The 15,240-nt window shown below is 36.5% G+C and overlaps 2 protein-coding genes and 1 long non-coding RNA gene across 3 annotated transcripts; 2 read left to right on the forward strand and 1 right to left on the reverse strand.

Annotated features, from left to right (window-relative positions):
• Positions 1-1,339: 1,339 nt before the first annotated feature.
• Positions 1,340-2,749, forward strand: LOC130048319 (cysteine-rich motor neuron 1 protein-like). Its single transcript, XM_056144911.1, has 3 exons — positions 1,340-1,463; positions 1,778-2,032; positions 2,380-2,749. The coding sequence occupies exons 1-3, from the start codon at positions 1,349-1,351 to the stop codon at positions 2,709-2,711; spliced, it is 702 nt and encodes a 233-aa protein (XP_056000886.1). The 5' UTR covers positions 1,340-1,348; the 3' UTR covers positions 2,712-2,749.
• Positions 2,750-5,405: 2,656 nt separating this feature from the next.
• LOC130048322 (uncharacterized) lies at positions 5,406-9,445 on the forward strand. Its single transcript, XR_008797157.1, has 3 exons — positions 5,406-5,546; positions 5,843-5,965; positions 8,614-9,445. It is a non-coding gene; the product is annotated as an uncharacterized LOC130048322 (long non-coding RNA).
• Positions 9,446-14,138: 4,693 nt separating this feature from the next.
• Positions 14,139-14,990, reverse strand: LOC130048724 (uncharacterized). The gene has a single exon (XM_056145767.1). It carries the CDS (start codon positions 14,988-14,990, stop codon positions 14,139-14,141), a length of 852 nt encoding a protein of 283 aa, XP_056001742.1.
• Between the last annotated feature and the right edge of the window lie 250 nt (positions 14,991-15,240).

Raw genomic sequence — 15,240 nt, forward strand, 5'->3', positions numbered from 1 at the left:
AGGCGGCCACAAGACCCTTTGCCGTACTTAACGTACAATTCATTTTCTTTCTGGCTATGCGCATGGAATAGGTCCTCAGTACCCCCTTGCTTGTCGTAAAAAAGGCGACTAAGGAGGGGGGGGGGGTGTTCCTTCGAATGAGACCGCAGAGGTCCCGTGTCGCAGCAGGTGTGGCACGATAATTAAAGATCCTTCCCTGCTCAAAGGCCGTAAGTGCCGAGCATAGCCCTAAATTTTGCAGCCTTTCGCCGCCAAAGGTGACGTCTCCGTATCAGTGAAAAATTCTCAAGCGGCACGTTAAACAATATTCATTCAATCAACCATTCTCTGAAATTAATTATGTCACGTCACAATGAATCAACACAGGCTTTTGTGGAAACTTTAAAACAAAAAACAAAAATCAATGATTGCGCAATATCTTTATATTTTCGCTATTCCTTAATACGCCATCATAAGCAGGGAACAATCAAAACGCCCTCTACCGGCATCAAAAATCACAAAGAACAAAAACCATTTTCATAAAAAAAATTCTACCACGAAATAAGTTTGCCTCTGTTTTATACTCAATTGTGTGTAGTTATGTGCTTTGATTGAAAATCAAGTTTCATCCCCAATGTACATAATGAGTTTTGCTCAACCCAAAATATATGAGCATGAAGTATAAAAAATATAATAGTGTTTTAGAATTTTCATCTTTAGTAAGTAATCGTAATATTTTAGTGGAAAGGACCATAGCTACACAGATATGCTAATACAAGTACGTGTATATACATGTGTATCCTCTGACTTGTAGGAACTACCCAATCTGATTAATACGTGCGAGTGCGCGACGGATCTATATATATGTAGATCTAATTTTGAATAGATTGGGAACTCCCAGACGTGGCCCCCGATCGTCTTAGAGAACTGAATTCTTCTAGGTATTGACAGCTTTCTAACATTGCATTACGTCAAAGAAAAAAGAAATTGGTTTTTCTGGTATTAAATCATGCTGACGTTAGTAGCTTACCATTGAATATTCACAATAACCATCGTAGAATGATGAATATTCACAATAACCATGGTAGAATGATGAATATTCACAATAATCATGGTAGAATGATGAATATTCACAATAACCATGGTAGAATGATGAATATTCATCAGAATTTGAAATTTGAAATTGAATATTTCTAAGTAAGACGGATTTACCATAGCGAGGGGAAATTGTACACAAAGACACTGTTTTCATGAAAGCCAGTATTCTTAACAGAGAACAAATAACTAATTCAATGAACTCTATCCTACGCAATAACTCCTATAGATATTTTGATAAGGTCATTTGGATGATAAGAATTACCTATTTTCAATGTGTAGTTGCAGAGCTATCCTCTTACAGATAAGGCGTTCAATCAACATGTGTCATTCTTCACTTTTCGTATTATTTGTTTTAGGGATTGGAAACTACGGTCTTACATTATTTGGTAGGTTTGACATTTAAAAGGTAGGTGTGACATTAAAGGGTAGGTGTGGCATTGAAGGTTTGATATCAAAGGATAGGTTTAGCATTAAAAGGTAAGTTTGACATTTAAAGGAAGGTTTGGCATTAAAGGATGGGTTTTGCATCCCAAAAATTTAAGGAAGTTTTCACATACTAGTATCTAGATCTCCTTTCGAAAAGACCTTGTAACAGTCATTACTCCTCAACAAAACATGGTTAAGTAAATTGTGTCTCAGATACGAGATAGGTGTCATCCAATGCTAAAAATCTGCACTATGTTTGATCTTTTATTTTCAGTTTATACCCCCGATTGCCCTCACCCATGCGTTGTCAATGGTCACCACTTCTGTTACCCGCCGCCCTGCCCCCCTCCAGCCTGTGATGACCCTGTCTACGCCCCGGGTCAATGCTGCACAGTCTGTCCTGATGATTGTCCACGTGGTGCTTGTACAATAGGAAACAGAACAATGTGTTATCCCATCCCCTGCCCTCTACCCCCATGTAAAAACCCCGTATCAACCCCAGGGGAGTGCTGTCCTCATTGCCCCCAAGGTAGAGATGTGATTTTTAAGTTTTCTCTTTACTGTCTAAAAACTTTCTTCTTTGTGCATATTTGTACATCTTAATTTTAATCAGCTGACATAACAAATGCTATATAAAATTACTATTTGCATACTGTATTCAGTATATTACATAATTATGCATCAAATACTAGTATTTATATCATGTGCTTTTGATATAAATTTCATTTTCATCTGAAATTTGTGAATTTTAAGTATTCTAACCCCCTTTTTTTAATATATGATATCTTTATAGTAATCCTTTTTAATAATTCTATCTTCAGATGGCATCTTTATAGTAATCCCTCTTGATTGTTTTCGCTGTCTATCTACTTTCAGGCGACCAAGCTCCAGTAGATCGGGACTGTCCTCATCCGTGTGTAGCCGGCGGACACAAATACTGTCACCCAGTACCCTGTCCACTACCACCCTGTCAAAACCCCGTCACTACGTTGGGAGACTGCTGTCCGCATTGTCCGGAGAGCGTGGAGGATCCGGCAGTCGGTCTCCGTTCAGAAGATAAGACACGGGCAGATGTAGACACTGACTGTCCCCATCCCTGTGTTGCCGGTGGACACACATACTGTCACCCCGTGCCGTGCCCGTTTCCCCCGTGTGACGAGCCTGTAACAACCCCCGGAGACTGCTGTCCTCATTGCCCGTTTGGATAATCGTTTGATATTATCAATAAACAAATCTTGAGAGACAATATGCTCACTGAGAGAGAGAGAGAGAGAGAGAGAGAGAGAGAGAGTGAAACGTGTAAAGTGAGGACCAAGCAATGGACAGAAATTGTGAGGACAGAATTGCACTATGAGGACAAAAAAAAATGTCCTTATATTACGTCCTCATAAATGTGACCTACAGCATGTGAAAGATGTAAATACAAAATATTAGCTTTATAGTGAGGACAAGTGGTGCGAGGACATGTCCTTACCAATATCATCTCTCAAAACCCTCCCCCCCCCCCCCCCACCTAATTTGAAAGAGAACATTAGATAATCCCTATAGCTATACCTAACATAGTACTTTTTTGCCTTTAGAACAATACATGTACAGTGAATATTCTCTTCCACACCTCACTTAGTAGGTTTGGTCGGCGAGAGAGAGAGAGAGAGAGAGAGAGAGAGAGAGAGAGAGAATTTTATTTTATGGTCGGGCACTTGTCCCCACCCCTTTTCGAATGATTGCAAAATCACCCATCCCCTTTCCGATTGATTTCGTCCGTAAAATATATCCGCGATATTTGCGAGCTTCCTTTGAAATCTCGCGAATACGAGTCATTTTCTTCATGCAAAGCTATAGGGTAAACAAATACAGGTTCTTTCGCAGTGAACACGTTGATTACGTACCTCTCAGCAGACTCCCGAATTATGCTTGCTTTAGTGTCACTGCACTATCAACCATGGGATATCAGCTGCATTATAGGAGTTACCCCCAGCACCGTCTTGCCAAATTGTATTCAACAGGACGGGTGGGTCAAACAGGTGTGAAATGATCCACATTTATAACACCAATAATCCTTGAAAGTAATGGATTTCCTCTAAATAAGTGTGGCGGATCCACTAGGCCCTAACAGGTCAAGTTTACAATGTAGAGAATGTTACATATTGCATGTGATGAATTTGGAGGATTGGGGATCGTCCACCTTTCTTTGGTACTGGGCGCAGGTTCGTGACCCCGAATCCAGCATCTGTACTCCGTTCTCATTGTGAATTTAGGGTCCCCTCGTGCATCTTGAGATCTTGAGGATTTTCTTTTGGAAAGCAGGTATCGCAATTTTAAAAAACAAGTCACATACTTTAGAGTTTTAATGACAGATTTGATTTAAAGTATTTTGATGTTAGAAAAGATTTCCATGATCTGAAATTATTTGTATTAGTAATACATGAATATCATGCTTATCAAACTGTCCAAGTTAAGATAAAAATTTGGAGAGGGAGCGAGAGAGAGAGAGAGAGAGAGAGAGAGAGAGAGAGAGAGAGGGAGAGTTACATAATCATAATGTTAAAAAAAAGCTTAATATTGAAACAATCTAAGAAAACTATTATGGATGGGGTGTGACCTAATATGACACTTTTCCCTAAGATTTTATGAAAATATTGAATGAGAATAAGAAAACTGGATATTTTTGCCTTCAGTACGAAATCTAAATGGACGAGAGGAGGCTCTCGACTGGAGACAGATTTACAAAAGATATTTAATAAAAGATACAAGGTTAATATGGTTCAATTTTAGAGTTGTTCATAGAATCCTCGTCACAAACAGGTACTTGTTTATGTCATAAATAAATATTCATCTTGTCTATGTCAGATGGAAGCTGAAACAATTCTGCATGGGGTTTTTTTATTGCCCAAATGTCTAGCTCTTATGGTCCCTTTTAGAAAAATAGATTTCTGAAAAATCTTTTTAAAAAGACTCGTACTTTATATAGTACAATAATATCGGGTTTTCCTACAGAAGATGAACCCATTTATTTCATATCATTGCTTGTCAAATAGAAGATCTTTCAAATGAAAAATCGAAATTAACTTGCTACACGAATTTCAAACATAAATGTACAAACAAAGAATGAAACAAAAGAAGATGGTTGACCTGGAACTTTTTATTTGAAAATATACGTTAGTAACTATCTCTCAATATTTTGTTACCATATCTTCCAGCCAAGATGTGCATGTATGATTGCTCATCAAGAGTGATTGTCTGAACTGAAATAATAACAAGCCTAGCAGTGGCGGATTAAAGAAGGGCACAGCCCCCGCCCACCCCCATAGATTTTCAAATTTAAGGTAAATCGTGGTTTCTTGCTTAAAAAATGTAAACCATAAAAGAAGCAATAATTTCTTCCACTTTCGGGTGAATAAGTGTCAAAATCTTTTGATTCATTGAATTACTTTTATTGGGAGAACTTACATTTTTTTCCAAAACCCCTTAAAATTTACGTCGTTTTATTAATTTCATCTAGTTAAAATGACAGAAAATAGTAAAAATTACTATATAGGAGACATATTTCAAGCTCTATAAAATCAGTAAATTCCAGGACCCACAATTCCTGGATCCGCCCCTGCCTAGTAAAAAAAAAAATGATACCTTTACCACCCAAAAAGGAAGAGGGTTGAAGACCAACAAATGGCACAAAATTAGCTTTTTTGTTAAAGATAATCAATCAAATATGGGGAGGGGATGAAACTCACATACATACAGATCCCCCACTGATTAACCGATCGTGAGATTTTCACGGCTTGCAAACTTAGTAGAAAACTACAATACTACAATGCGATTTGTTCTAAAGAGTTTCAAATAAAATTTGTGCGATTCTGCTCACAAATGCATCTTTTTGGGTGAACGTGACTTTTATCCGGAAATTCTTCTTACCGTTTTGCATCTTAACTTTCTTTTGTTTACTTCCCACTTCGACATCCTAACGAAAAGTTGTGTTGACATTTGGAAATCAAGATTATAATTTGTTGTATTTCGGATAACAATGGTCTGACTAATAATAAACGGTAAGAAATGTATGTTAAACAACTATGAATTGGAGACAATTCTAATCAGAGACATAGTTTTAAATAAAACAAGTCGTGTGACCTTGTTCCAAATATTGACCTGTTCGCAGAGCCTGTTGACGTTTAGGCCATTTACAGTGTCTAATGCTAACAGTAACTCTGGCTTTACTGGCTTTACATAATTGACCTGTATGATATTGTATACATACATGCACGGATATTAGCAATGTAATTATAACAATGTAATTATGATAATGTAGATATTAACAATGTAATTATATATTTGATTTTCTCAGCCTGTGAGTACGTAGCCAAGAAAATTGGCCGCGCTCTGGGCGTCACCAAGGGCGAACCATCGTCAAGGGGCGTAGCAAAATGTTCTGGCAGATCAGAGGGGGAGAAATATCAGCGAATTACTGGTTAGTATATAGAGAGAGATCACCGAATTACTGATTTGTGTAGAGAGAGAGAGAGACCGGGAGAAATATCAGCGAATTACTAGTTAGTGGAGAGAGAGAGAGAGAGAGAGAGAGAGAGAGAGAGAGAAAAATATCACCGAATTACTAGTTAGTGGAGAGAGAGAGAGAGAGAAAGAGAGAGAGAGAAATATCACTAAATTACTTAGTAACTGGTTAGTAGAGAGAGGGAGGGGAGAAATATCACCGAGTTACTGGTTAGTATATAGAGAAAGATAGGGAGAAATATCACCGAGTTACTGGTTAGTGTAGAGAGAGAGAAAGAGAGAGAGGGAGGGGAGAAATATCACCGAGTTACTGGTTAGTATAGAGAGAGAGAAAGAGAGAGGGAGGGGAGAAATATCATTGAGTTACTGGTTAGTATAGAGAGAGAGATAGGGAGAAATATCACCGAATTACTGGTTAGTATAGAGAGAGAGAGATAGGGAGAAATATCACCGAATTACTGGTTAGTATAGAGAGAAAGAGAGGGGGGGGGGAGAGAAATGACTGACCACTTGTTAGATAAATCCAAATAAATTAAACTGATTGACAATATTAATGTATATTATACAGTATGGCTGCACTGTAATGTTCCTTTGAAGGAGTATAACTTAGAATTTAAACTTTAAATAGTTGTTTTGAGGAGATTTAGTGGAATTACAATTTTATGTCAAAATAGCACTTTGCCACCTTGCATCAATTTAATCATCTTAAAGTTAAGTTAGTAAAGATAACTTTTCTTCATCCAGATCTGGTACATGTATCAATAAGCTATTCAAATATCCATCATTCATGGTGGTTGTGGATGATTTGATTCTGATTTCAATATCTGAAATTGCCAGAAGCTTGTATTGCATGTAATAAACTTTTGTGTGTGTATTGTGTATAATGAAAACACCCACTGACTCCAACACTGTTAACATCTTTCTACAATATGACAATTATTTCTTGATTTTATATATTTCTATTAGCACATCTGCAAATATATGTTTATAGATGTACATGTACATTGATGAATCTAAATCTAAAGAAAGTGATTTATCTTTGACATGTACACAAGTCTCAGTAATGCAACAGTTGATATATTCATTGGTTAAGTTATAGACTTTGTAGATGCTTAATGAATGTATACATGAATGAATATAATCGAAATATCAAAAATACAGCTGCCTAGGATAGGAATTGAAATACACGTGGCATTCCATGTTAATTTCCATAGTCCTCAGCACTTCTTTCATTTTGTATGAACTGAGAAATTTACATCCAGTTGTAAGTTGTGGAGAAATTTACCACAGGCACATGAAGTATGGATGTTACCCCCCATATGAACTATGAAGTTATAGAAGTTAGTAGAAATGATCCCCTCACTAAACGTCCCTGTTTTGCAATCTTTGCCCCAATTCAAATATTATCATACCCCATGCACGCAACGAAGTTGCGGAGGGTATATAATATTTTTGATCAGTCCGTCAGTCAGTCAGTCCGTCAGTCCCTTTTTTGTGAGCGCAACTCCTCTGAGACTGCTCCACAGAACTTCGTGAAACTTTGTAGTTAATAAGAACACACTGTGTAGATGTGCATATTCCCAGGAAATTCTGATTCCCTTTTGAACTTAGAATTTCGAGCCTGTGTGTCCTGTTCTTGTCAGCGCAACTCCTCTAAGACCGATCAACAAAACTCGTGAAACTTTGTAGTTAATAAGGACACACTGTGTAGATGTGCATATTCCCAGAAATTCTGATTCAATACTTTTTCTGGGAGTTATGCCCCTATTGAACTTAGAATTTCGAGCCCGTGTGTCCTTTTCTTGCAGTAATGCATAGCATTACCATTATTTATGTGAGGCATTGTCAAGCAATGTTGGAATGTGGGACATGTGAGCTTGCACAGTTCTAATAATATTCCAGAAATATGAGGATTTGTAAATACTGAAATTTAAATGATATTGAAGACGAATTCCACTTCATTCTAAGATGCCCTCTTTATAATGAATTAAGAAAAAAAATATATTAAACAATTCTATTATGCAAAACCAAGGGTATTTAAATTGACCAAGCTTCTGAGTGTAAATAACATCAAAGAACTGAGTAATTTAGGTAAATATCTGAAATGTGCCGCGAAACTACGTAATGACATGGTTATCTATTAGTACATAGAGTATCTTCCCCCCTCCCCCCGTATATATACCAGATGTTGTTCATATTATGAATCAGTGTAATTGGTTATGAATACCTGTAATATATATATATATATATATATATATATATATATATATATACTGTGTTTATATATAACTTAAATTTATGCAATGACGTTAAGTGTATAACGTTATGTAAGTTTATGCACTCTCCATATACTGTTCCTGTATGTATTATATCTATATATCTACTGTACTGCCTGTGTATATATGTGTATGTGAATCCAATGAGCCATATGGCTCACGGAAATAAAGAAATTGAAACTGATAAACAGAAAGCTTCCTTTCATTACTTGTGACTACATGTTCTTTACTTACATCGGTAAAAACCGTGAGTTAGAAAGGGAGACAAAAGATATTTTGAATTATGACTTGTACCGGTAATTAACTACTGATTTTTTTTTCTTCAAAGATGATCATGGGAGCGAAATGCCACAGTCAGAAGAAGTGCCATACAGTGGGAAAACCGTGTGTAATAAGACATCGGGATGAGGTTAAAGAAAGGCAACTCTGGTTGTCTTAGAAATCACTAGTTCTACTGCCGATTTATCTCCCTTGTTTGTCTACAAACAAGGATTCATGAACGACCAGTTTTAAACGTGTTAATGGAAATTGGTTGTGAAGTTTAAATCTGCTATAGAAATAGTATTTCTGTTTTCAGTGTGAATATCAAAAGGACACATTTACGTTATGTACATCTGTATATCAATATGTGAATACCGAGCGTGTTTATTTATCGTATACATGTACAACTGTTACGCGGATTTACTGTGACTTTTTATCTCAGGAAAAACGATTTTGTCGCATGCATATCAGCCCTATTGAATTGATTTTTAGCGTTTTATGACATGATGTATCAGAAATTTTATTGATTACATAATGTGCAACTTCAATCAACTAAGATTTCGACTCTGCCTAAAAATGTTTCTTCCATATTTGCATAATTTGGGACATAAGTAGTGAATATCGAAATTAAATAGAATTGGAAAGTACAATATTTCATGGAATACAATAGACTAACTAAAAAATATACAGTGTATTTATTCTATAACAATGATTATTTATATGTGTTGAATTTGTTACAATATGAATCCGTTTCATTGTTTTATTCTAGATTTGTATGAAATACAGGTAAGCGTGTCAATGATAAGTTGGATAAAAACATGTCTTTGACTTGGTATCTATCTTTGATGCACCACGCTTAACGAATAAATCAATAAAACACAGGATATTGTGCAAATCGATCAGTGCAGTTGTTTTTGTTTTACATTATATTTTTGAAGTAGATTTCGAATTTGGGATATTAAATTTTTCTTACAGTGTAGGACTGGATTACTCACACGCGATGATGTCTGTACGTAATGCGCACGTGATGGACACGGACGCTGAGTATCACAGTCGTTAATTTTGCTTTTACATCGTTATAGGTTACAAAGTCACTTATGCATACTAAATATTTTAAGAAATAAGTTCATTTCTGAAAATACTTTAGGGCATGAAGTGCGACACTTTACGCCAGCATACATTAAGAATTGTGTTAGCGCTTCGTGAAAAATATGCAGGCGTGAAGCGTTGCTGTTCATGCCCTCATGCATTTTCAAAAATGAATTTTATATTTTGCTTTAATTTTTGTCGAAATATTCCCAGCCGTGAAAATAGTCGTACTATATTTATCAAGATTCATACGCACATTGTTCACACATTCATGAGGAAATGGCTATATATCATTTCAATTGTTAATTAAGGATATCAAAGGCAAAAACATTGGAAACGTGTACACATCCTGAATATACAAGTTCTCTCTCTCTCTCTCTCTCTCCTGCAATAATGTAGCCTTCTCCAAGTTTTTTATTCTGACGTTTTCAGGTGAGGGCTACAATTCCATAGGATATTTGTAATGGTGCAAAATATTTAATATTTTAATGATTACCCTATAATAAACTCTGTGTATTTGTTTCCAATGTTCTTTACACTAAAAGGAGTACCACCTTTGTGCATGGCCATTTCTAATAAAGGTGTTTTTCTTTAGATATCATGTACAACATCTGTTATCGCGAGATCTCGTTGGTAGATTTGCTGAAAACCTAGCATGAACAACCAGCGCGAAAATGCTGTTACTCGAGCCATTCCGACAAAGAAAGGAAAATCATACGGGGAAAAATTACACTCTGCTGTTCGTTATTTAATTTGATATCAAATTTAAACCTTTTCAATACCGACGAAATCGTTTTATCCTTCGTACTCGTCCATTAATGTAAACGCTACCTTACAAGGGCTTATGCAAATAACTTCATTAACAATCAAACATGGCACACATATATGAATTGAGAAAATGGAATATATAGATGTTGTTAAAAACGGTAGAATAGAGCCTCACAAATCATAAGTTGCAGGTTGTAAATTTAGATATTGACCAAGAAACATAGAATATCATCTTATTTACGTAAAGAAAACCAGCAAATGTTTAGAATGATCGAAAATGTTGTGGGAGTGAATCACTCCCGCATCTTCACCATTACGGGGATCCTAAGGAGTTTTTATGACCCACCCACCCACCCACCCCTAAAAAATCGAAAAGGGCAGCTAGCTGGAGATTGATAAGACAGTCAATGTAAATTCACATCAGAGGAATGTAAATTGTGAAATTTATTATCTTAGCTCACCAAGGACCTCATGGGTTGGACCAAAAACTGCAAAACATTACCAAATTTTCAAAAAGTCTTGTTCTTTATAGCCAATGTGACCGTAAAGTGAGCATGCATTATAAATCTAAGGAAAATTTTCTCTACTTCCATATATATTTGAGAAAAATCAAATGCATGATTATCATGTCCACGAAGCTCTCTTTCTAAATTGTGAAATCCCTGGGTCAAGGGTTCAGGCCCTAGGGCGGGGCTAATGTGGCCGTATAGTGAAAATTATTAAATCCTGGAAGGTCTTCTCTACTCCAATATATACAGTGTATGTGAGAAATACTAAATGCATTATTATGATGTCCATGAAGCTCTCTACCTGAATTGTGAAATCCATGGCTCCTGGGGCAGGGCTAATATGGTACGGCCACATCATGAAAATAAATTGAAACAATATTTTTTTCTTCTCTGCTTTCACAGTCATAGGAGATAAATTAAATGATGTTTGCAATATCCTCTTCTTAAGTTGTGAAATTCACGGCCCATGGGTCAGGGGTTAAGGATTTTATTGGGGATGGGGGTGGCAAAATGATTTATATGGTTCAAACTTCAATTTTTCCTTCTTCTGTTATTGAATAGGCCAACTCCTTGTACATTGTTTTAAATAACATACATATAGTTTCTGTCTTTTCTTAATTGACTTGTAAAAGTTTCTAGAAGATTTTTTTTAAAGGTTCGCATAATAGTTGCATTTTTCATGACGTTGGATTGGGGGATCTAACTACGCTGTGTACATTGCATCACAGATTCATGTCGTATCACTGTTCAGATTATTCACAAGAAAACATGTGATAAATCCCTACAAAGTTTGTTTGTTGTTGTTTTTTCATTTTTTTCTGAACTTCGAAATTAAAACTTAAAAATAGAAATGATTATAACATACATAAATATTTTATTTTAGAAAATGAATACAAAGCATTACTTCCATGCATCTTCAGTAGCACTGTCCATTTCAGCTCGCATCTACATGAAGAAAAAAAAGAAGAAAATTACAAACATTTGCGGGCGAAGATATAGTAGAATTGGGGAAATCTAAAGTCTATAAATTGTAGAAATCTGACATGACGCTGATTTCGTCTTCATTTGATGTTGTGCTAATTGTTAATGAGCGTTAATTTGTGTTTGATATCCATCTCTAAATGTTAGCGGAGGACACGGACAACCCGCGGAGAGACCGCATCATCGGTCGTTAGTCGCTTAGGTGCCACGTTTTTCTGATGATATCGCGGTATTGTGCGAGATTTCGCGCGTCATCTGAAACAATTAGAGGAACACCCAGGTCCACAGGGGCGGCTCAGAGAGAACATGACAAATAATTAACTCTGGTCGAAAATATCTTTATATCAATTTAATTTTACTATAATGAATTACAAAGCATTAAAGAGTTTAAGGATTCAGTTTATTTCACCCAAATTTCCTCTCTTTACCGCGTATCTACTTTGTCGATCCTACATTTTATGGCTATTACAGTGGTGTTGCTTTCAGTTCTCCTTTTATATATTAATGCTGGTAAAATTCATTTTGCGAAAAGTTGTATTCATAAATTCAATATGACGTATTCATTGATATGAAATAAACTATGATGTTAGATTGTAATAATAATTATCTAAAATATCTATTTATTTCACTTTTTACGTGTACATGTAACTATTGCCCTATCTTTCATATAATTCATTTTTTTTTTTTTTTTTTGTTTATTTATTACAATTGGCAAGGATGTATAATAGCTTCTTTGAAGTAGAAGTCATCATAAGTACACGCCCTCCTCACAATTTTAGTGTTTTCCTCACTTATTTTCATTTACGTAAAATCATTGTGGATTAAAATACATGTACATGTATATCTTGTTTAGATTTCTTCCCAACAACAGCTGCAGTTGCATGGTTCTTGTTATTGGTTTGTTGCATCGTGGCATATTTTAGGAAATTAAGGTTAGATCGCAAATATTAAACATTGATATTGTGAATAACATCTATCGAGCTAAAGGAAATAATTAAAATTTCTTATTTCGACTGTTATATAGTTGTAGAAAGAGTAGGGACGCGGATCTACAATGAATTATGTTTTTCAAGGAGTAAATTTAGAATATTTTATCGTAATGTTATGACATTATTCAAGATATTTAAATTAATTCTCCTCCAGTCAGTTCAAAGAAATAATGATAAAAACAACCTTGGAATGCCATTTTAAAAATGTTTTGGGGTAGGTGCGTATATGAATAACCAATCGTAATTTTTGGTACAAGTATAGAAAATTCTACCAAGATGGAGACCATAGTGAAATGTGCTTTTGGTTTGATGGGTCTTGGGGGCATACCCCCACGCTTTAAGGGGGGAAGAATGACAGAATGAGAGAGAGAAATAGTTTACGGTTATTTACATTAAAAATGCACCTTTCTGTTTAAAATTATAATTATGTTTCTCGATCAAATCAAAGGATCGGGTATAATTCCCCACCCGTATAGATCCACCCGTATAGATCCGCCAGTTGGACATAGATCTGCTTGATATACGTGCATTGGTTTATACATACATGCAGTGGAAATAATTTAGAAAAGGCGAACTATAGTTTCGTTGATTAATGTAAGCCTTTTGCAAACTGTAAGGGGGGGGGGGGGGCACTAACTAAGGTTGTTCATTAGTGAAAAGTAGAGAATATGATGAAGTTGTTGATTAACACATGTATTTTGTGGGCTTACGGTACAACCCCCATCTTCGGGGTCCAACATCAACATGTCACAGTCAACATGGTACAAAATTCAGAAAGAATGTAGCATTTTAAACAACAACGAATTGGTGTCCCTGTCTCAACGTTACGGTGTTTTGTTTGGTGTATAAATCTCTAAAATCACCAGCCCCAATTCATTTTCCCGCGCTTGTGTATACATCTTTGTCTACAGAGTAAAAATTTGTAAGAAAATGATATTTATTGGCTGTAAAATTGTATGGGTTTTTTTCCCTCCTGAAGTATGCGAGTAAAGCAGTCGTAAATTAAGCATTTTATATGATTTAGAGTGACTTAAATAGTGAATGCGACTAATTCATCATCTTAAAGAAATGTCGTTTTCCTCAAAGACCTAAAGACTATCACATTTACTAGTGTCTCTTAGACATTGAGGACGAACGTTTGTAGCTTCAATAATATATACATGTGTTCGCAGCGAACAGAACTTAGAGAGAAAAAATCAAAAGAATTCATATTACACATATCTGCATACTTCATTATCATATTTGAAACTTACCAGTCATGTGCGTTCTCTGGGAATTTCATCTTCCGGCAGGGGACATACACCATCTAAGTCTTCCGCGGCATATCGACAGGAAGAACTCTGCCGTATTCCAACAGGAAAGGGAGATCTATCATGACTGGTCTGGAATAGCGTGTATCCGCCGATGACGCGCTGGTTTCCCTGTTCTTTCTCGTCTTCCGGAGAAGTAATTGTGTGCTCTGCAACTGGTTTCCCGGAAATGGGAGTCCGGAAGCAAGGTTGTCCGAATAACGGATAACTCTCGGGAGTTTGGTACGCAGGGTGACGACTGGTTCCAGGTGTCTGAAAATGAGATTTGGGAACTTCCTGGAAGCTGAAATTCGGGGAAAACATGAGTTGTCTTTTGGGAGTTTGGGCGGCTCCATGAGCAGCATAAGCTGCGATAACCATGCTGTTTCTCAGTGGTGAAAACGGTTCATGAGGAAGTCTCATAGTTCCGGCTGGGAATGTTGGTTGTGTCACTGCAATCATTTGTCGTCTTTGGTCGTCGTTTACAAGCATGTCCCTCAATGCTTTTATGTAAGCTATAGCGAGTCTCAGGGTCCGTATCTTGGACATTCTTCTGTGAAGTAAGTGATGTTGTACAGGGATACACTTTCTCAAATTCGCTAAAGCGTCCGACATTTTCTTCATCCGGCGTCTCTCCATACAGTTGGCTGCCCGCCGCCTCTCTTCAATTTCGTCTTCAGAAAGTTTAAGTTTGTCAAATTTTTTAGTTCCTCTATCTTTTTGGACAATTTCTGACTCTTCTTCGTTAGATAAATCAACAGGCGATTCTACATTTTCTATTGCGAGTCCACATACTTGGCTATTTGCGGTCTGGTCCATTTCAGAACGTTGCTTTTGCAGAGACTACCGTTAATCGTTCTTCAATTCTACAAGTGTCTGTCTAAAGGGGCATCTCTCATCATATAACGAGTCTACTTGATGGGAGGGGAATATTGTGAGGGGGTCGTAAATTCAACTTTAGCTTGCCAGTAACCCCCGCTGTGATTCAAGCTGTACCGTGCAAATTGCCACTACGACTCTATAATCGCTATCAGATTGCGGTAAAGACAGAAATTTATCTGTTTCTTTC

The sequence above is a fragment of the Ostrea edulis genome, chromosome 7 (assembly GCF_947568905.1).
Source record: "Ostrea edulis chromosome 7, xbOstEdul1.1, whole genome shotgun sequence".
Lineage (NCBI taxonomy): Eukaryota > Metazoa > Mollusca > Bivalvia > Ostreida > Ostreidae > Ostrea > Ostrea edulis.